Source organism: Mobula hypostoma, chromosome 8, assembly GCF_963921235.1.
Source record: "Mobula hypostoma chromosome 8, sMobHyp1.1, whole genome shotgun sequence".
NCBI lineage: Eukaryota > Metazoa > Chordata > Chondrichthyes > Myliobatiformes > Myliobatidae > Mobula > Mobula hypostoma.
In genome coordinates this window covers 103,330,455-103,351,904 of record NC_086104.1, presented here as the reverse complement: position 1 = coordinate 103,351,904, position 21,450 = coordinate 103,330,455, and the positions used below count along the sequence as shown (strand labels likewise).

The 21,450-nt window shown below is 44.2% G+C and overlaps 1 protein-coding gene across 1 annotated transcript; it reads left to right on the top strand.

Annotated features, from left to right (window-relative positions):
* Positions 1–1,070: 1,070 nt before the first annotated feature.
* Positions 1,071–12,568, top strand: LOC134350808 (histone H2AX-like). The gene is made up of 3 exons (XM_063056510.1): positions 1,071–1,458; positions 6,011–6,014; positions 11,525–12,568. Exons 1-3 carry the CDS (start codon positions 1,073–1,075, stop codon positions 11,921–11,923), a joined length of 789 nt encoding a protein of 262 aa, XP_062912580.1. The 5' UTR covers positions 1,071–1,072; the 3' UTR covers positions 11,924–12,568.
* Positions 12,569–21,450: the final 8,882 nt, after the last annotated feature.

Below are 21,450 nucleotides of genomic sequence, written 5' to 3'. Positions count from 1 at the left end.
TACTGAAGCCTTGCCCAAAGCCTCGTCTGCATCCCCATCAAGTTCAACCGCCGGAGTGAGACCGGAGCCTTGCCACGGTAAGAAAAGGAAACATCTATCGTTGAGCTTGGAACTGTCTCTTCATGCCCCCGTATTTAGTGTCGGTGTCTAAGATGAGTCCCGGCCCTACGTCCTGTTCCCAAGGAGGGGTCCTGGCTCTGTGTTCTGTGTTACTGTGTTCAAGTCCAAGGTTCTGTGTTCCTGTGCTCCAAGAACAAGTTATGGAGTTCCAGCCCTGTCCAAGTCTGAACTTTGTGTCCTCACCCAGACCAGGAGAGCCTCACCCAGCCCTGTGTTGGAGTTCCTTTGTCCAATGCTGCAGTTCCCTCGTCCTGTCCAGCAGTCTCCTGTCGCCAAGCCACGACCTGTAGCCACATCTTGTCCTAGCCTGAACCCGGATTCCGGTTTTCAGTGAAGACCCAGGCTCCTAGTCCCAACCAAGACCTAGGTACCGGGTCCTTGTCCAGGCTTTAGTTCCGGAGTCCCTTGTTCCTAGTTCCTTGTCTGCGTTCCATGTTTCTTGTCCATGTCCCAGCCCTAGCCCTGCATCCTAGTCTCATCCAGGGCCTGTGTCAATGTCCTTTTGTCCCCACTTCCCTTGCTTCCTTGACACACCGAGACCCATTCCTTGTACTTCAGTGTCTGTGTCTTGCATTTGGGTCTGCCACCAGCACCACCCTTATGACACATTGGGTGGTTTGAGTACTTTTAATGAGTTCTATTGGGTTTCTTTTGTTTCGTGACTGCCTCTGAGGTGATGAGTGTATGTAGTATACACACTTTGATAGTAAATATACCTTGAAGTTTTTCAAATTTAATTTCCTTTTGGGGAGTGACAGTTATTTTTCGCGCTTCTTTTGCTGCCGTCTGATCATTGGAGAATCGGACAGCTCACTGATTGGGTGATTCTACATCACCAATCGGAGAAAGCATTGCACCACCAATCGTAAGTGTCCTTCCGCAATCCTCCAGAAGCTATAAAATTGGTGAATGCGGAAACATTTCCTCATTCTCTGCGAAGGAGTTTGCTGAGATGAGTGGACGAGGGAAAACCGGAAAGGCCAAGAGCAAGCCCAAGTCTCGCTCGTCCCGGGCCGGACTGCAGTTCCCGGTGGGCCGTGTTCACAGGCTCCTGAGAAAGGGTAACTATGCTGAGCGGGTGGGTGCTGGAGCCCCGGTCTATATGGCTGCTGTGCTCGAGTATCTGACGGCTGAAATCCTCGAGTTGGCCGGTAACGCGGCCCGGGACAACAAGAAGACCCGCATCATCCCCAGACACCTGCAGCTGGCCGTCCGCAACGACGAGGAGCTCAACAAGCTGCTGGGAGGGGTGACCATCGCTCAGGGCGGGGTGCTGCCCAATATCCAGGCCGTGTTGTTGCCCAAGAAAACCGGCGGGTCCACCAACCCCAAGGCCAAGTAAAGAGATAAAGCGACAATTTAAAAACCCAAAGGCTCTTTTCAGAGCCACTCAGATTGTCTGTGGAAGGGCTGAGCACCGGCTGGGGTGAGGTCGGGGGGATTTCCGTTCTGGGTGTCTGTCGGAGACAACCGTCTTCGACTCTTGGTCTAAATCGCTTTTCCTCCCCTAAAATAATCTACATTTATCTCTGCAGCGAGCGGACTCTCTCCCATTCCCGGATAGTTTCATTTTACCGAAAATTAAGATTTTTTTTTCCGCCGTCGTCTCGACTTGACTTAATGCAGAGTGGCGCAGTAAATCGCCTATTCTGATTAGTAAATGTGAAATCCCGATCAGAGAACGGCCTCATTCACCAAAGAAAAGGAGTCAAGGGGAAAAGCGCCAGGTGACTTATCCACAAACAACAGGGAATTCTGCAGATGCTGGAAATTCAAGCAACATACATCAAAGTTGCTGGTGAACGTAGCAGGCCAGGCAGCATCTCCAGCCTTGCACTTTTTCCTTTGTAATAGCACTGGCACTCACTCCTGCTCCCTGACACTTACAGACCTCTGGCACACTGCTAGTGTCTTCCACAGTCAAGACAGATGTAAAGTACCTATTATATTCATCTACGTTGCTGGTGAACGCAGCAGGCCAGGCAGCATCTCTAGGAAGAGGTACAGTCGAGGTTTCGGGCGAGACCCTTCGTCAGGACTAACTGAAGGAAGAGTTAGTAGGAGATTTGAAAGTTGCAGGGAGTGGGGGAGATCCAAGATGATAGGAGAAGACAGGAGGGTAAGGGATGGAGCCAAGAGCTGGGCAGGTGATTGGCAAAGGGGATACGAGAGAATCATGGGACAGGAGGTCCGGGAAGAAAGACAAGGAGAGGGGGAACCCAGAGGATGGGCAAGGGGTATAGTCAGAGGGACAAAAAGGAAAGTGAGATAAAGAATGTGTGTATAAAAATAAGTAACAGATGGGGTACGAGGGGGAGGTGGGGCATTAGCGGAAGTTAGAGAAGTCAATGTTCATGCCATCAGGTTGGAGGCTACCCAGACGGAATATAAGGTGTTGTTCCTCCAACCTGAGTGTGGCTTCATCTTTACAGTAGAGGAGGCCGTGGATAGACATGTCAGAATGGGAATGGGATGTGGAATTAAAATGTGTGGCCACTGGGAGATCTTGGTTTCTCTGGCGGACAGAGCCTAGATGTTCAGCAAAGCGGTCTCCCAGTCTGCGTCGGGTCTCGCCAATATATAAAAGGCCACATCGGGAGCACCGGACGCAGTATATCACCCCAGCTGACTCACAGGTGAAGTGTCGCCTCACCTGGAAGGACTGTTTGGGGCCCTGAATGGTGGTAAGGGAGGAAGTGTAAGGGCATGTGTAGCACTTGTTCCGCTTACAAGGATAAGTGCCAGGAGGGAGATCAGTGGGGAGGGATGGGGAGGACCTCTTCCTAGAGATGCTGCCTGGCCTGCTGCATTCACCAGCAACTTCGATGTGTGTTACTTGAATTTCCAGCATCTGCAGAATTCCTGTTGTTTGCTGCTGTTTGCGTTTATTACATTCATCTGCCATTTCTTTGTCCCCCATTATTACCTCACCAGCATAATTTTCCATTGGTCTAATATCAACTCTAACTTTCCTTTTACTCTCTATATAACTGAAAAAAAATTCTGGTATCCTGCTTTATATTATTGGCTAGTCTACCCTCATAGATCTAGGCTATTAAATAACACCCAGTCTGAGATAGCTCTTCCCCAAGGAGGCTCAGGCACAAGCTGCTCTAAAAAGCCATCTCACTGGCATTCAACAAATTCCCTCTCTTGGGACCCAACATCAACCTGGTTTTCCCAATCCCCTTGCATACTGAACTCCCCCATTACAATTGTGCTGATACTCTTATTACATGCCTTTTCCAGCTCACTTTGCAATCTTAACCCCACTATTAGTTACTATATAATTCCCATCATGGTTTCTTTACCCTTTCAACTTCTTAACTCCACCCACAAAATTCAGCATTCTTTGACTCTGTCACCTCTTTCTAAAGATGTAATTCCATCAGTATATCCTTTGAGGTTCATGCCTTCTTTCAACCATGACTCAGTGATGCCCAGAACGTCATACCGACCAATCTCTAATCGTGCCACGAGTTCATCCACCTTGTTCTAATTTGACAGCTATGCATTTATCTGCCATCTTATTCTATTCCTATACTCAGTGTCGCGTGGCACAGGCAGCAATCCTGAGATTTCTACCCTTGATGTCCTGCTTCTCAGTTTCCTTTCTAACTCCCTATATCCTTCTATTGAGGAGCTTCTCCCTTTTTCTATCTGAATGTACCACGACTTCTGGCTGCTCACCCTCCTTTTTCAGCATACTGTGGACACATCCAGAAACAACTTGAACACTGGCTCCTGGGAGGAAAACTATCCTCTGCGTTTCCACTTAGCATCCACAGAACAGCCTATGTGTCCCCGACTATAGAGTCCCCTATTACTGCTGCCATCCTCTTCAGTTCCTTACCCTTCTGAGCCACAGGGCCACACTTAGTGCCAGAGGCACGGCCACTGTTGCTTCCCCCAGGTAGGCCGTCCCCAACAAAAGTACTCAAAATGGAGTACTAATTCTTGAGTTGGATGACCACAGGTGCGCTCTCTACTATCTGACATTCCCCCTTCCCTCTCCTGAGAGTCACCCATTTACCTGTCTCCTGTAGCTCACATCTATCACTGCTTCAATTTCCTGAACAAGCCGAAGGTCATAGACCTGCAGCTCCAGTTCCCAAACACGGTCTCGAAGGCCATCACAGAGACTTGGATGGCTCAGGGGCAGGAATGGTTACTTCAAGTGCCAGGCTTTAGATGTTTCAGAACGGACAGGGGGGGAGGCAGAAGAGGTGGGGGTGTGGCACTGTTGATCAGAGATAGTGTCACGGCTGCAGAAAAGGGGGAAGTCATGGAGGTGTTGTCTACGGAGTCTCTGTGAGTGGAATTTAGGAATAGGAGGGGGTCAGTAACTCTACTGGCTGTTTTTTTAGACCACCCTATAGTAACAGGGACATCGAGGAGCAGATATGGAGACAGATTCTGGAACGGAGTAATAATAACAGGGTTGTTGTGGTGGGAGATTTTAATTTCCCAAATATTGATTTGCGTCTCCCTGGAGTGAGGGGTTTAGATTCGGTGGAGTTTGTAAGGTGTGTTCAGAAAGGTTTCCTGACACAATATGTAGATAAGCCTACAAGAGGAGAGGCTGTACTTGATCAGGTTTTGGAAAATGAATCTGGTCAGGTGTCAGATCTCTCAGTGGGAGAGCATTTTGGAGATAGTGATCACAATTCTATCACTTTACCATAGCATTGGAGAGGGATAGGAACAGACAAGTTAGGGAAACTTTTAATTGGAGTAAGGGGAAATATGAGGCTATCAGGCAGGAACTTGGAAGCATAAATTGGAAACAGATGTTCTCAGGGAAATGTACGGAAGAAATGTGGCAAATGTTCAGAGGATATTTGCATGGAATTCTGAAGAGGTACGGTGCAATGAGACACTGAAAGGATGGTAGGGTACAAGATCTGTGATGTACAAAGGCTGTTGTAAATCTAGTCAAGACAAAAGAAGAGCTTATGAAAGGTTCAAAAAACAAGGTAATGAGAGGAATCTAGAAGATTATAAGGCGAGCAGGAAGGAGCTTAAGAATGAAATTAGGAGAGCCAGAAGGGGCCATGAGAAGGCCTTGGGGAACAGGATTAAGGAAAACCCCAAGGCATTCTACAAGTATGTGAAGAGCAAGAGGATAAGATTTGAGAGAATAGGACCAACCGACTGTGACAGTGGAAAAGTGTGTATGGAACAGGAGGAGATAGCAGAGATTCTTAATGAATACTTTGTTTCAGTATTCACTACGGAAAAGGATCTTGGCGATTGTAGGATGACTTACAGTGGACTGAAAAGCTTGAGCATATAGACATTAAGAAAGAGGATGTGCTGAAGCTTTTGGAAAGCATCAAGTTGGATAAGTCTCCGGGACCGGATGAGATGTACCCCAGGCTACTATAGGAGGTGAGGGAGGAGATTGCTGAGCCTCTGGTGATGATCTTTGCAGCATCAGTGAGGGAGAGGTTCCGGAGGGTTGGAGGGTTGCGGATGTTGTTTCTTTATTCAAGAAAGGGAATCGGGATAGCCCAGGAAATTATAGACCAGTGAATCTTACTTCAGTGGTGGGTAACTTGATGGAGAAGATCCTGAGAGGCAGGATTTATGAACATTTGGAGAGGCATAATATGATTAGGAATAGTCAGCATGGCTTTGTCAAAGGCAGGTCGTGCCTTACGAGCCTGACTGAATTTTTTCAGGATGTGATTAAACACATTGATGAAGGTAGAGCTGTAGATGTAGTGTATATGGATCTTAGCAAGGCATTTGATAAGATACCCGATTCAATGCTTATTGAGAAAGTACAGAGGCATGGGATCCTAGGGGACATTGCCTTGTGGATCCAGAACTGGCTGGCCCACAGAAGGCAAAGAGTGGTTGTAGATGGGTCATATTCTGCATGGAGGCTGGTGACCAGTCGTGTGAATCAGGGATCTGTTCTGGGATCCCTACTCTTTGTGATTTTTATAAATAACCTGGATGAGGACGTGGACGGATGGGTTGGTAAATTGCTGATGACACAAAGGTTGGGGGTGTTGTGGATAGTGTGGAGGACTGTCAGAGGTTACAATGGGACATTGATAGGATGCAAAACTGGGCTGAGAAGTGGTAGATGGAGTTCAACCCAGATAAGTGTGAGGTGGTTCATTTTGGTAGGTCAAATATGATGGCAGAATATAGCATTAATGGTAAGACTCTTGGCAGTGTGGAGGATCAGAGGGAATTGGGGTTTGAATCCATAGGTCACTCAAAGCTGCTACGCAGGTTGACTCTGTGGTTTAGAAGGCATATGGTGTAGTGGCCTTCAGAATTGTGGGATTGAGTTGAAGAGTCAAGAGGTAACATTGCAGCTATCTAGGACCCTGGTCAGTCCCCACTTGGAGTACATTATCAGCAGAGCACACTGCTCCTTCAGAACTAATAAACAACATACCTACAGCATTCACAACAAAAATCTTAACCAGCGTGTTTCACAAAAATGCAATAACATTTAACTATTAGTAATTTCAAGACCCTGAATTTAGCTGCCTCTGGCTAATTAACAATGCTTAAAGATAAGTTACAAGGGGATTGTAAGGAAAAATACAACTATTATATGAGAGAAAATGTAATAAATTACATATATTACACAATATGGAATGATGGAAGGGCTGCCTGACACATAAGCAGAACTTTGAATTCTCAGACACTGTTTTAACTTTCCTGTAGTGAAACCAGAGGGTGTGGACTGAAATGGATAGTTCTCTGCTGTATTCACTGAAGAGAAAGGCATTGTGGTCTCCACAGTACCTGTATAAATGAATTCCACAGATTCACCACCCTCGAGCTGCAGAAATTCTTTGTCATTCTTTGTCAAATTCTTTGTCATCTCTGTTCTAAATGGACACCCCTCTACTCTGAGACTGGGCCAGTGTATACTCTCTTAGATAAGAAGACCAAAACTGCTCTTATTATTTAAAGTATGCTCTGATCAATGCCTTGTTACGTCTTAGCACTGCACCTTTGCTTTTATATTCTAGTCCTCTCAAAATAAATGCTAACATTCCATTTGCCTTCCTTACCAATGACTCATTCTGCAGGTTAACATTTAGGGACATTAAGTGAGAACTACCAAGAGCCTTTGTACCTCTGATTTCTGAATTTCCTTCCCATTTAGAAAATAGTCTATGCCTTTATTCCTTCTAGTAATATGTATGACCATACACTTCCCTATACTGTATTCCATCAGGCACTTCTTTTCCCAATCTCCCAATCCATGTAAGGCCGTCCGCAGCCTCCTTGCTTCCTCAACACCATCTGCCCCTCCACCTACCTTTGTATCATCAACATCCTTGTCCACAGAGCCATCAATTCCATCATCCAAATCGTTAACATATAACGTGAAAAGCAGTGTTCCCAACACCAACCCCTGCAGACACCACTAGTCATGGGTAGCCAACCAGAAAAGACCCCCTTTATTCTCATTCTTTGCCTCCTGCCAGTCAGGTAATCTTCTATCCATGCTTGAATCTTTCCCGTAGTACCATGGGCTTTTATCTTGTTAAGCAGCCTCATGTGCAGCACCTTGCCAAAGGCCATCCAAAAATCTAAGTAAACAACATCCATAGATTCTCCTTTGTCTATCCTGCCTGTTAACTCTTAAAAAGTTCCAACAGATTTGTCAGACAAGATTTTCCCTTGAGGAAACCACACTCACTGCAGCCTATTTTATCATGTGCCTCCACGTATCCTGAGACCTCTCCCTTAATAATTGACTCCAACATCTTCCCAACCAGACTAACTGGCCTATAGTTTCCTTTCTTCTCTCTCCATCCTTTCTGAAAGTGTGGAGAGACATTTGCAATTTTCCAGTCCTACGGAACCATTCCAGAATCTAGTAGTTTTTGAAATATTTATACAAATGCCTCCACAATCTTTTCAGGCTGTTCTTTCAGAACTCAAGCTGTAGTCCATCTGGTTCAGGTGACTTCTCCACATTCAGATGTTTTAGCCTCCCAAGCACCAAGTTTCACAAAGAAGGACACAATCCCAACGGCAGTTATGGTAGAATTAATTCACTTTCTCTGTGGACAGAAACCAGGATTATGTGACTCACTATGTTCACACAGAAATTTCTAATTGCTTTCTGCTGGTCTGTTGTGTAATTTTATATTTCCTTTGGTGGTGCAGGACCCAAGAGTATACCAAAGCAGCAGGGCCCAGGTCCAAGAACGAGGAATGGGCTGATGTTTGGCCGATTTAAGCACGAGGCCAGATTGAAAAGGTCAGTCTGTCAGGGCCAGGGTGAGAGAGGTGCTCGGTGAGGTTTACACATCTCTGTGCAGATCTGAGGCCATGGCCTGACACTAACAGGCTCCTGGACCAGCTATGACTGGCTTCATGAATGTGAACACACTTTCTTGAACTTTTGTTCTGAGTATTTTTTGTTTACTTTCTATTGTTTGCACCATTTGTTCATTTATACACATTGTGTGTTTTGAGTATTTTTAATGAGTCTGTTGGGTTTCTTTTGTTTTGTGACTGCTTCTGAGGAGATGAATCTTAAGACTGTATAGGGAGGCTAGACGTCCGGCTTTAGGCCAGGCAGTCCAGCTTTTGAACACTGTCCTCCGTCCGGCGCCACCTCGAGCCAGACATTAACTTGTCCTCCTTTTTTGGGTCTGACTAAAAGACTTATATAAATTACCTCAGATATATTTAAAACAGTGGGAACTGAAAGCTATAACAATCGTTAATGTACTTTTATTATATGTAGTTGTTGTCAACACTGCTGATGAGCCGCAGTGTACGAGTCATGTCAGCATGTCTGAGGGGTCAGTCTGCCCAAGGCTGCACGCAGCGTGGTTGACTTTTTTGTTCTTGTTTCAAGACCCCAAAGAAAGGCTGAAAAAAAGGACTATATTTAACCATGAATGGGCCAAAGAATTTGGATTTATTGCTAAAAGCAGAAAAGATAACTTTCGTGTTTTTTGTACACTATGCCGTTGTGATGTGGAGATTGACAGTAAGGGAAAAAAGTGCAGTTGAATGACATGCTACCACAGATAAACATAAAGTATTAACACTTGTACTGCTGGTACATCATCACTGTTATCATTTTTCTCCCCAGCTCGATCAACTCAGGATGACAAAGTCTTGGCTGCAGAACTGTGTGAAGTTTATCATGCTGTGAAGCATCATCAGTCATACAGAAGTGTTGATTGTGGAGTAAAAGTTGACAAAGAAATATACCTGTACACTGACTCATTGATAGTGAAAGGTGTAACGTGGTAAAACTAAAGCAAAAGCATTGTGAAAATATTCTAGCACTGTATTCTGTACAAAAGCATGTGGAGTATATCAAAGAACATGGCTTGACCTTTTTCAGTAGCAACTGATGCTTCAAACAAAGGTGCAACAAAGTGTTTCCCAATACTTCTGAGATACTTTCACCTTGAGAAGGGAGTGCAACATGTGTTAATTGACTTCTACAGCGATACAGTAACAATGAATCATCAGGGGGACATAACAAATCAGCTGCTGGTTAAACCAGAGACATCAGGTCTGGATCTGAATCAAGTGTCTGCATACACTGCTCACAATGCAAGTGTAAACCATGGAAAACACAACAGTGTTTATCAAAAACTGAAAATGGCTCAAAAGAACATTATTGCTGCAAACTGTCTGGTCCATATTTTGTACAATGCAACAAGATTTGCTACAGGAAAACTGGAAATTGATGTTGAAAATATTGTGCTCAAAGTGTACAACCATTTCAGCATCTCAGCTGAAAGAACAGCACAGTTAAAGAAGTTCTGTGGATTCGCGGATGTTGATAATTGTAACCTGTTACAGCATGTTGTAACTAGATTGCTTTCTCCTTTGCCATCTATTAACAGAATATTTAAGAGCTGGGAAGTCCTACAAAGTTATTTTCAGAGTCTAGGTGAGGAGGATTGCCTCAAGGTACTGTGGAAGTGCTTTGAAGATGAAGGAAATGCCTGTGAATTGTCAGAGATCTGTTTCTTCCTCAGTCATGCTCTTAAATTGTTCTCAGACACTATTGAAGCACTAGAAGCCAAATCATTCAGCATAATTTCAGTACTTAAGCTAATGGCTGAACTGAAATGCAAACTTGAGAGAAGAGGAAAGGATTTTTTTTTTGGCTTTGCAGTGAACACCAAGCTTAGCCAGCTTATCCTTGATGTGTCTAAGAAATGTGAAGTAGACTTCATTGTTTTCTATGAAGGAGTCATAAAGTACTTAAGTGACAGGTATGACTTCTCTGAAAACAGCTTTCATAACAAAGTGTCAAAATTGAGCCTAACAAGTGCCATACCTTTTGGAGAATTCCGTGATGCAGTGAAGGCCTGTAATCTTCAAGATATTGATATGGATGAATTATATGAAGAGTATGGGATTGTGGAGGCAATTATCAATACTCCTGAGGTGGTAGATAGCCACAGTGAAGAACGTTATCTCAAGCTGTTCAGTAAATCTGAGGTCTCTTTTACAAACCTGAAGAAGGTGAGTGTTTATATCTTCTCTTTTCCATGCAGCAATGCTCACACAGAACGAGTTTTTTCAATGATGACCTCAGCTTGGAGAAACCAGAGAAACCATCTGCAAGTGGACTCAGTCAAAGCAGAGCTCCAAATATGTAACAACTTCTCAGAAGAGTGCCCAGCCATGTACAAAAAACTCCTGGCCAACAGAGAACTCCTGGAGATAGCAAGTAAAGGGCAGAAATACAAAAAATAGACATCCATACCTGGCAGTCCAGGGTAGGCCTAAGTAGGCTACTTCCTTTAGTTTGTGAAGTAAGTTAATTTGGTTAGCATATCTGCTTCAGCAGGAGTAAAAATGAATATTCATTTCTTTCAGTTCTTTATTTATACTGTATGTAATATGCAGAATGATGAATCATTGAATAGGAAAAAGGGAACTGGCAGAAAATCACTGATTAATCATGAAATAGCTAGGTTTTGCTGGATTTATATAGGGAAAAAAGTATGTTAGAATTTTTATTTAATAAAATAACTAAAGTTATCTGTTTGCATTTGTTTTTGCAGTACGGTTTAAATTTTTTTATAAGAAATAAATGTTTTTTAACTGCACTGTATATATTTGGTAACCTATGACCATGCATGCAATGTCCTCCTTTTAGTGGCCACCCTAAGGCTGTATGTAGTATACATTTGATAATAAATACTTTGAAGTTTGTTCAACTTCCATGTCCTTTTGAGGAGTGACAGTTATTTTTCGCGCTTCTTTTGCTGCCGTCTGATCATTGGAGAATCGGACAGCTCACTGATTGGGTGATTCCACATCACCAATCGGAGAAAGCATTGCACCACCAATCGTAAGTGTCCTTCCGCAATCCTCCAGAAGCTATAAAATTGGTGAATGCGGAAACATTTCCTCATTCTCTGCGAAGGAGTTTGCTGAAATGAGTGGACGAGGGAAAACCGGAAAGGCCAAGAGCAAGCCCAAGTCTCGCTCGTCCCGGGCCGGACTGCAGTTCCCGGTGGGCCGTGTTCACAGGCTCCTGAGAAAGGGTAACTATGCTGAGCGGGTGGGTGCCGGAGCCCCGGTCTATATGGCTGCTGTACTCGAGTATCTGACGGCTGAAATCCTCGAGTTGGCCGGTAACGCGGCCCGGGACAACAAGAAGACCCGCATCATCCCCAGACACCTGCAGCTGGCCGTCCGCAACGACGAGGAGCTCAACAAGCTGCTGGGAGGGGTGACCATCGCTCAGGGCGGGGTGCTGCCCAATATCCAGGCCGTGTTGTTGCCCAAGAAAACCGGCGGGTCCACCAACCCCAAGGCCAAGTAAAGACATAAAACGACAATTAAAAAAACCCAAAGGCTCTTTTCAGAGCCACTCAGATTGTCTGTGGAAGGGCTGAGAACCGACTGGGGTGAGACCGGGGGATTTCCGATCTGGGTGTCTGGTCTAAATCGCTTTTCCTCCCCTAAAATAATCTACATTTATCTGTGCACAGAGCAGACTCCCTCCTATTCCCGGATAGTTTCATTTTACCGAAAGTTAATATTTTTATCCCGCCAACGTCTCTACTTCCTGACTCAATGCAGAGTGGCGCTTGATTGGCAGTAAATCGCCTATTCTGATTGGTAAATGAGAAATCCTGACAGAGACCGGCTCATTCACCAATGAACAGGTGTCAAGGGGAAAAGCGCCAACCGCCGAGATCGTGACATTTGAAAAGTCCTCCAGGAGGAAAATAATTTCATAGAACAGAAAGTAAATAATTCAATGTGAGTGAGTAAAAGCCGTCACGTGATCCTGATCCAGTTATCGTACAGACGGTATGAATTAAGTTTAATGGTGAAAGTAAATATATTATCAAAATCTGTACACCAGATACAATCTTAAAGTTCATCTTATGGGCACCCACAAAGTAAACAATAGAATCTATGAAGAACCATACACAACAAAGGCAGACAAACAACCAACATGCAAAAAGAACAGATCGTGCAAATAATTAAAAAAAAAATAAAATATGGAGCAGGACCAACAGAATCTCCGAAGTTCTTTGAAGTTTAGAAAAGTGAGGGGTGAGCTTCATGAATCACGCAGGGTCCTTTGGGGTGTTGGGGTTTTGGAATGTTTCCACTGTGTGACAAGGCCAGGGAGCTCATATAACATGACCCACAGGGTTCCTGAAATTTAGTTCTTCGATATTAGAAATACTCATATTGAGTCACCGATCACTATAAACACTGTTTCATTGAACATGACTTTTTTTTATTATTTAAAATCCATCAGGTTATGGGCGGTGCATCAGGCTCTACTTTGCCCATTCTCCTAATCTGTCTAAGGCCTTCTGCAGAGTCCCTGCTTCCTGAACACCACCTGCCTCTCCACCTATCTTTATGTCATCCACAACCTTGCTCGCATAGCTATCAATTCCATCATCCATATCGTAACATGAAAATCTCAACACCAAAACTTGCAGACAGCACTAGTTGCTGATAGTCAACTAGATAAGACCCCCTTTATTCCCACTCTTTGCCTCCCGCCAATCAGCTGATCTTCTCTCCATGTTAGAATCTTTCCTGTAAAACCATGGGGTCTTGTTAAGCTGCCTCATGTACAGCACCTTCTCAAAAGCCTCCCAAAAATCTAAGTGAACAACATCCATTGATTCTCCTTTGTCTATCCTGTCTGTTATTTCTTAAAGAATTCCAACAGATTTGTCAGGCGAGGCTTCTCCTTAAGGAAACCATGCTGACTTTGGCCTACTCCTTTCTTCTGTTCTTCTATTCCACCCTTTCTCTTCTGAAAGGGTGGAGTGACATTTACAATCTTCAGAACTTTTGGGTCCATTCCAGAATGTAGTGATTCTTGAAATATCACTACCAATGCCTCCACAATCTCTTCAGCGCCTCTTTCAGCCTTCCAAACATCTTCTCCATAGTAATAGCACCTACACTTAATTCTGATCCATGACATCACTCTCAAATTTCAGACATACTGCTAGTATTTTCCTTAGTAAGGATGATGCAAAATACTTACTAAGTTCAATTGCCGTTTCTATACCCCCATTACTACCACTCTAGGGTCATTGTCCAGAGGTCTGATATCCACTTTCTCCTCTCTTTTACTCTTTACAAATCTGAAAAAAACTTTGTATCCTCTTTTATATGAATGGCTAGACTAACTTTATATTTCATCTCTTCTTTCCTTATGGCTTATTCAGTTACCTTCTGTTGGTTTTTAAAAGCTTTCAAATCCTCTAACTTAGCTCTAATTTTTACTATTTTATATGCTCTTCCTTAGTTCTTTGCTGTCTTTGACTCCCTTGTCACCGACAGTTGTGCCTTCTGAATTGTTCCCAGAAACTCCAGCCATGACTGTTCTGCCTTCATCCCTGCTAGTGTCCCTTTCTAATCAACTTTGGCCAGCTCCTCTCTCATGCCTCTGTAATTCCATTTACTCCACTATAATGCTGAGAGGTTTCAATGAGACCCCCCAGTCTCCTAAATTCCAGTGAGTATGTGCCCAGAGCTATCAAACACTCCTGATACGTTAACCTTTCACTCCCCAGATCATTCTCATGAACCCCTCCAATGCCAGCACATCCTTTCTTACATCATTATGTTCCATGTCGTATGATGTAGGTGATTGTGGTCTTTTCATCACCGTGATAGTTCATGGCAAATTTTTCTACAGAAGTGGTTTGCCATTGTCTTCATCTGGGCAGTGTCTTTACAAGACAGGTGACCCCAGCCATTATCAATACTCTTCAGAGATTGTCTGCCTGGTGTCAGTGGTCACATAACCAGGACTTGTGATATGCAGCAGCTGCCATAGGACTGTGGTCTATGTGCTCCATGTGGCTTTATGTGACCCTGATTGGTGAGGGTGGGGGATAATTCAGCAGGTACTACACCTTGCTCAAGGTGACCTGCAGGCTAATAGAGGGAAGGAGCACTTTGCTTTTGGTAGAGACGTATCTCCACCCATTGTTCTTATATTTTGGACAAGGGCCCCAAAACTGCTCACAATACTTCAAGTCTCTCTGACCAATGTCTTGTATAGCCTCAGCATTACATCCTTGTTTTTATATTCAAATCCTCCCAAAATAAAAGCTAGCATTGCATTTGCCTCGCAAACATGAGGAATTCTGCAGATGCTGGAAATTAAAGCAACACACATCAAAGTTGTTAGAGATTCAAAGTTCCTAGAGATTGCATTTGCCTACCTTAATATTGACTCAACCTACAAGTTAACATTTTAAAGATACTAACCCTCTTCACGCAGATCTTCCAATGAGGACTGGCTCAGAGACATCTGGTTTCCTTCTGAATTCTATAGTCAATTCTTTGGTCTTGCTGACATTGAGTGAGAGGTTGTTGTTTTAGAAACATAGAAAATAGGTGCAGGAGTAGGCCATTCGGCCCTTCGAGCCTACACCGCCATTTATGACGATCATGGCTGATCATCCAACTCAGAACCCCGCCCCAGCCTTCCCTCCATACCCCCTGACCCCTGTAGCCACAAGGGCTATATCTAACTCCCTCTTAAACATAGCCAATGAACTGGCCTCAACAGTTTGCTGTGGCAGAGAATTCCACAGATTCACCACTCTCTGTGTGAAGAAGTTTTTCCTAATCTCGGTCCTAAAAGGCTTCCCCTCTATCCTCAGACTGTGACCCCTTGTTCTGGACTTCCCCAACATCGGGAACAATCTTCCTGCATCTAGCCTGTCCAATCCCTTTAGGATCTTATACGTTTCAATCAGATCCCCCCTCAATCTTCTAAATTCCAACGAGTACAAGCCCAGTTCATCCAGTCTTTCTTCATATGAAAGTCCTGCCATCCCAGGAATCAATCTGGTGAACCTTCTTTGTACTCCCTCTATGGCAAAGATGTCTTTCCTCAGATTAGGGGACCAAAACTGCACACAATACTCCAGGTGTGGTCTCACCAAGGCCTTGTACAACTGCAGTAGTACCTCCCTGCTCCTGTACTCGAATCCTCTCGCTATAAATGCCAGCATACCGTTCGCCTTTTTCACCGCCTGCTGTACCTGCATGCCCACTTTCAATGACTGGTGTATAATGACACCCAGGTCTCGTTGCACCTCCCCTTTTCCTAATCGGCCACCATTCAGATAATAATCTGTTTTCCTATTTTTGCCACCAAAGTGGATAACTTCACATTTATCCACATTAAATTGCATCTGCCATGAGTTTGCCCACTCACCCAACCTATCCAAGTCACCCTGCATCCTCTTAGCATCCTCCTCACTGCTAACACTGCCACCCAGCTTCGTGTCATCCGCAAACTTGGAGATGCTGCATTTAATTCCCTCATCCAAGTCATTAATATATATTGTAAACAACTGGGGTCCCAGCACTGAGCCTTGCGGTACCCCACTAGTCACCGCCTGCCATTCTGAAAAGGTCCCGTTTATTCCCACTCTTTGCTTCCTGTCTGCTAACCAATTCTCCACCCACACCAATACCTTACCCCCAATACCGTGTGCTTTAAGTTTGCACACTAATCTCCTGTGTGGGACCTTGTCAAAAGCCTTTTGAAAATCCAAATATACCACATCCACTGGTTCTCCCCTATCCACTCTACTAGTTACATCCTCAAAAAATTCTATGATGGCCAGACCATCTGGCCCTGGGGATTTATCTGCCTTTATCTGTCTTCATTATGACGCCACTCAGCTGGATTTTCAATCTCCTTCCTATATGCTGATTCATCACCATCTTTGATTTGGCCTCCGACAGTGGTGTCATCAGCAAACTTTAGCGGAGAGGGATGAATGGACAAGGGAACTGCAGAGGGAGAAATCCCTGTGGAATGGGGGCAGGGATGAGGTAAAGATACGTTTAGTGGTAGGATTGTTTTGGAAGTGGTGGAAGTATTTTTTCTAAAATACCTTCTGAATAGTTTTGTTATTGTAACCATTTACTGTCTGAATATTGATGTGCAACCCGGTCTGCGAGGTTTTCACAACTATCTAGCTGTGAAAACATCTCACTGCTCTCAGGTTGTGAAAAAAAAACATTTGCTGATTCATTTGAAAGTCACCATGTATATAAATTATAGTGGGATTTAAAGAACCGAGGAGAGCTACTGGGTACAGCATTCCAAGAAACTATTATACAAACCACCTGGAGCATGCATGCCAGACGTTTGCCACCCCTGAGATAGGGGTTTTTCCCTCAGAGCACAGGAGACTGAGGGGTGACCTTATGGAGGTACAGTATATCAACTCATAGGGAGCACCAGAGAGCTGAATGGTAACAGTCACTTTGCCAGGGCCGAGGAGCAGACAACTAGAATGTATAGGCTTAAGGAGAGAGGATCAATTTTTTTCACAAAGAAGGTGGTGGCTCTGTGGAATAAGTTGCCAGAGGAAGTGGCAGAGGTGGGTTTAAATTTAAAAGTCATTTAGACAGGTCTATGCATAGGAAAGATTCAGAGGGATAAGGGCGAAGTGCAGTTAATTAGGACTAGTTCAGATAGACCTCCGGAAACATAGAAACATAGAAAATAGGTGCAGGAGTAGGCCATTCAACCCTTCGAGCCTGCACCGCCATTCAGTATGATTATGGCTGATCATCCAACTCAGAACCCTGCACCTGCCTTCCCTCCATACCCACTGATCCCTTTAGCCACAAGGGCCATATCTAACTCCCTCTTATATATAGCCAATGAACTGGCCTCAACTGTTTCCTGTGGCAGAGAATTCCACAGATTCACCACTCTGTGTGAAGAAGTTTTTCCTAATCTCAGTCCTAAAAGGCTTCCCCTTTATCCTCAAACTGTGACCCCTCGTTCTGGATTTCCCCAACATCAGGAACAATCTTCCTACATCTAGCCTGTCCAATCCCTTTACGTTTTTATACGTTTCAATAATATCCCCCCTCAATCTTCTAAATTCCAGCAAGTATAAGCCTAGTCGATCCAGTCTTTCATCATACGAAAGTCCTGCCATCCCACGAATCAATCTGGTGAACCTTCTTTGTAGGCAAAGGGTCTGTTTCCATGTTGTATAACTCTATGGCTCTAGGCAAAGGTATCTAACAAAAGGGCAGCACAGGTTTACAGAGAGGAGTCATGGGATCTGAGGAAGAATTTCTTCATTCACCCGGAGGGAGGTTACAGTCAGGAACACTCTGCCCGAGGGAAGGTGCAGTTAGGTATTTAAAGACCATCTGGATGAGCATCTTGAATCACCGAGGACAGAAATTGATAAATGAAGTGCTAACATCGGTGGAGACAGATCCTCAGTGGTTGGTATAGACATGATGGGCTGAAGACCCTGTTACTCTGCTGCAGAATCCTCTGACTGTGAAAGTGTAGTGGGAACCTGAGACACAGCACTTCAGGCCGGACTCACCCGAAGCATTCAGAACCCATGGGGATGGATTTCTGTTGGACTAAGATCAAATAATGAACACCCCCTTACTGTGTGGCAGCAAAATCTCCCCATGCCCCATCAGCGAGTGGGTTATATCCAGATGCATCAATAACGTTCCTTCTATGCAGAAAATTGGTGAGCCACTGGGGGTGTGAACTTGAAATGACAGAGGGTTCAGTGAGACAAGCTCAGAGCTGAGGGCCTAGACAGGCCGTGGTGGAGTGTCAGAGTCACAGAGTGGTGACAGCACAGGAACAGGCTCGTCAGCAGGGGATGGTCCACAGGAAAGGAGAAAGGAAAATCTTAGTGATTTTCTTTCAGACTTCATGTTTCTCCTCTGACAATATCCTGGTGTTTTTGCTGACACCCAGCCTCTTCTGCTTTCCTGTGGACCATCTACTGAAAAGGCAGCACAGCAACTCAGCAGATGGAGCTGCTGTCTCACACCTCCAATCACCTGCGCTTAATCCTGTGCAGTTTGCATGGTCACCCTGTTACAGCAGAAGTTTCATTTCACGTTTTCAAAATATTAGCCATAAGACAAAGGAGCAGAACTTGGCCCATCAACTCTGCTCAACTATTCAATCTTGACTGATCGTTTCTCCCCTCCTTTGCCCCACACCCTGGTTTTCTCTCCGTAACCTTTGATGCTGTGTCCAATCAAGAACCTATCAAGTTCTGCCTCAAATGCACCCAATGACCTGGCCTCTGGTAACAAATTCCACAAATTCTGCTAAAGAAATTTCTCCATATCTCCATTTTAAATAGATGCCCCTCTATCCTGAGGCTGTGCCCTCTTGTTCTAGACTCTCCCACCATGGGAAGCATCCTTTCCACATCTACTCTGTCTAGGACTTTCAACCTTTGAAAGGTTTTAATGAGATCCCCCCTCATTCTTCTAAATTCCAGCGAGTACAGACGCAGAACCATCACGTGTTCCTTGTATGATAACCCTTTCATTCCTGGAATCATCCTTGTGAACCTCCTCTGGACCCTCTCCAATGCCAGCACATCTTTTCTAAGATGAGGAGCCCAAACTGCTCACAATACTCAAGGTGAGGCCTCGCCAATTCCTTATAAAGCCTCAGCATCACATCCTTGCTCTTGTATTCTGGACCTCTTGAAATGAATGCTAACATGACATTTGCCTTCCTCACCAAAGCTACAGAGATCAGGACAATGAAGAGGTGGTCGCTGGAAGCAGAAGGGCATCTACAGAATTGTTCTGAATTGGTGGACTGGGTCATGTTCAAGTACTCATCTGTGAATCCGAATGAATATACCAGAGTTGTTCCAGACTTTATTAAAACAGTTGTCGATGAATGTGTTCCCACAAAATCATTCAGAAACTTCCAACAATTAGAAGCCCTGAATGAACCATAAAATCTGTAATCTGACAGGATACACAGTCTGAAGAGTCTGTGTATAATCTGACAGGACACAGAGTCTGAAGAGTCCGTGTATAATCTGATAGAATACACAGTCTGAAGGGTCAGTGTGTAATCCCACAGGATACACAGATTGAAGAGTCCGTGTATAATCTGACAGGATACAGAGTCTGAATGGTCAGTGTGTAATCTGACAGGATACACAATCTGAAGGGTCAGTGTGTAATCTGACAAGATACACATTCTGAAGAGTCCATGTATGATCTGACTGGATACACAGTCTGAAGAGTTTGTGTATAATCTGGCAGGATACACAGTCTGAAGAGTCCGTGTATAATCTGACAGGATACGCAGTCTGAAGAGTCAGTGTATAATCTGACAGGATACATATTCTGAAGAGTCCATGTATAATCCGACAGGATACACAATCTGAAGGGTCCATGTATAATCTGACAGGATACACAGTCTGAAGAGTCCATGTATAATTTGACAGGATACGCAGTCTGAAGAGTTTGTTTATAATCTGACAAAATAAGAGCCTGAACAGTCAGTGTATAATCTGACAGAATACACAGTCTGGAGAGTCCGTGTATAATCTGACAGGATACGCAGTCTGAAGAGTCAGTGTATAATCTGACAGGATACGCAGTCTGAAGAGTCAGTGTATAATCTGACAGGATACGCAGTCTGAAGAGTCTGTGTATAATCTGACAGGACACAGAGTCTGAAGAGTCCGTGTATAATCTGATAGAATACACAGTCTGAAGGGTCAGTGTGTAATCCCACAGGATACACAGATTGAAGAGTCCGTGTATAATCTGACAGGATACAGAGTCTGAATGGTCAGTGTGTAATCTGACAGGATACACAATCTGAAGGGTCAGTGTGTAATCTGACAGGATACACATTCTGAAGAGTCCATGTATGATCTGACTGGATACACAGTCTGAAGAGTTTGTGTATAATCTGGCAGGATACACAGTCTGAAGAGTCCGTGTATAATCTGACAGGATACGCAGTCTGAAGAGTCAGTGTATAATCTGACAGGATACATATTCTGAAGAGTCCATGTATAATCCGACAGGATACACAATCTGAAGGGTCCATGTATAATCTGACAGGATACACAGTCTGAAGAGTCCATGTATAATTTGACAGGATACGCAGTCTGAAGAGTTTGTTTATAATCTGACAAAATAAGAGCTGAAAACAGTCAGTGTATAATCTGACAGAATACACAGTCTGGAGAGTCCGTGTATAATCTGACAGGATACGCAGTCTGAAGAGTCAGTGTATAATCTGACAGGATACGCAGTCTGAAGAGTCAGTGTATAATCTGACAGGATACGCAGTCTGAAGAGTCTGTGTATAATCTGACAGGATACGCAGTCTGAAGAGTCTGTGTATAATCTGACAGGATACGCAGTCTGAAGAGTCAGTGTATAATCTGGCAGGATACACAGTCTGAAGAGTCCGTGTATAATCTGACAGGATACGCAGTCTGAAGAGTCAGTGTATAATCTGACAGGATACGCAGTCTGAAGAGTCAGTGTATAATCTGACAGGATACGCAGTCTGAAGAGTCTGTGTATAATCTGACAGGATACGCAGTCTGAAGAGTCCGTGTATAATCTGACAGGATACGCAGTCTGAAGAGTCAGTGTATAATCTGGCAGGATACACAGTCTGAAGAGTCCGTGTATAATCTGACAGGATATACAGTCTGAAGAGTCCGTGTATAATCTGACAGGATACACAGTCTGAAGAGTCCGTGTATAATCTGACAGGATACGCAGTCTGAAGGGTCCATGTATAATCTGACAGGATACACAGTCTGAAGAGTCCGTGTATAATCTAACAGGACACAGAGTCTGAAGAGTCCATGTATAATCCGACAGGATACACAATCTGAAGGGTCCATGTATAATCTGACAGGATACACAGTCTGAAGAGTCCATGTATAATCTGACAGGATACGCAGTCTGAAGAGTCCGTGTATAATCTGACTGGATACACAGTCTGAAGAGTTTGTTTATAATCTGACAAAATAAGAGCTTGAACAGTCA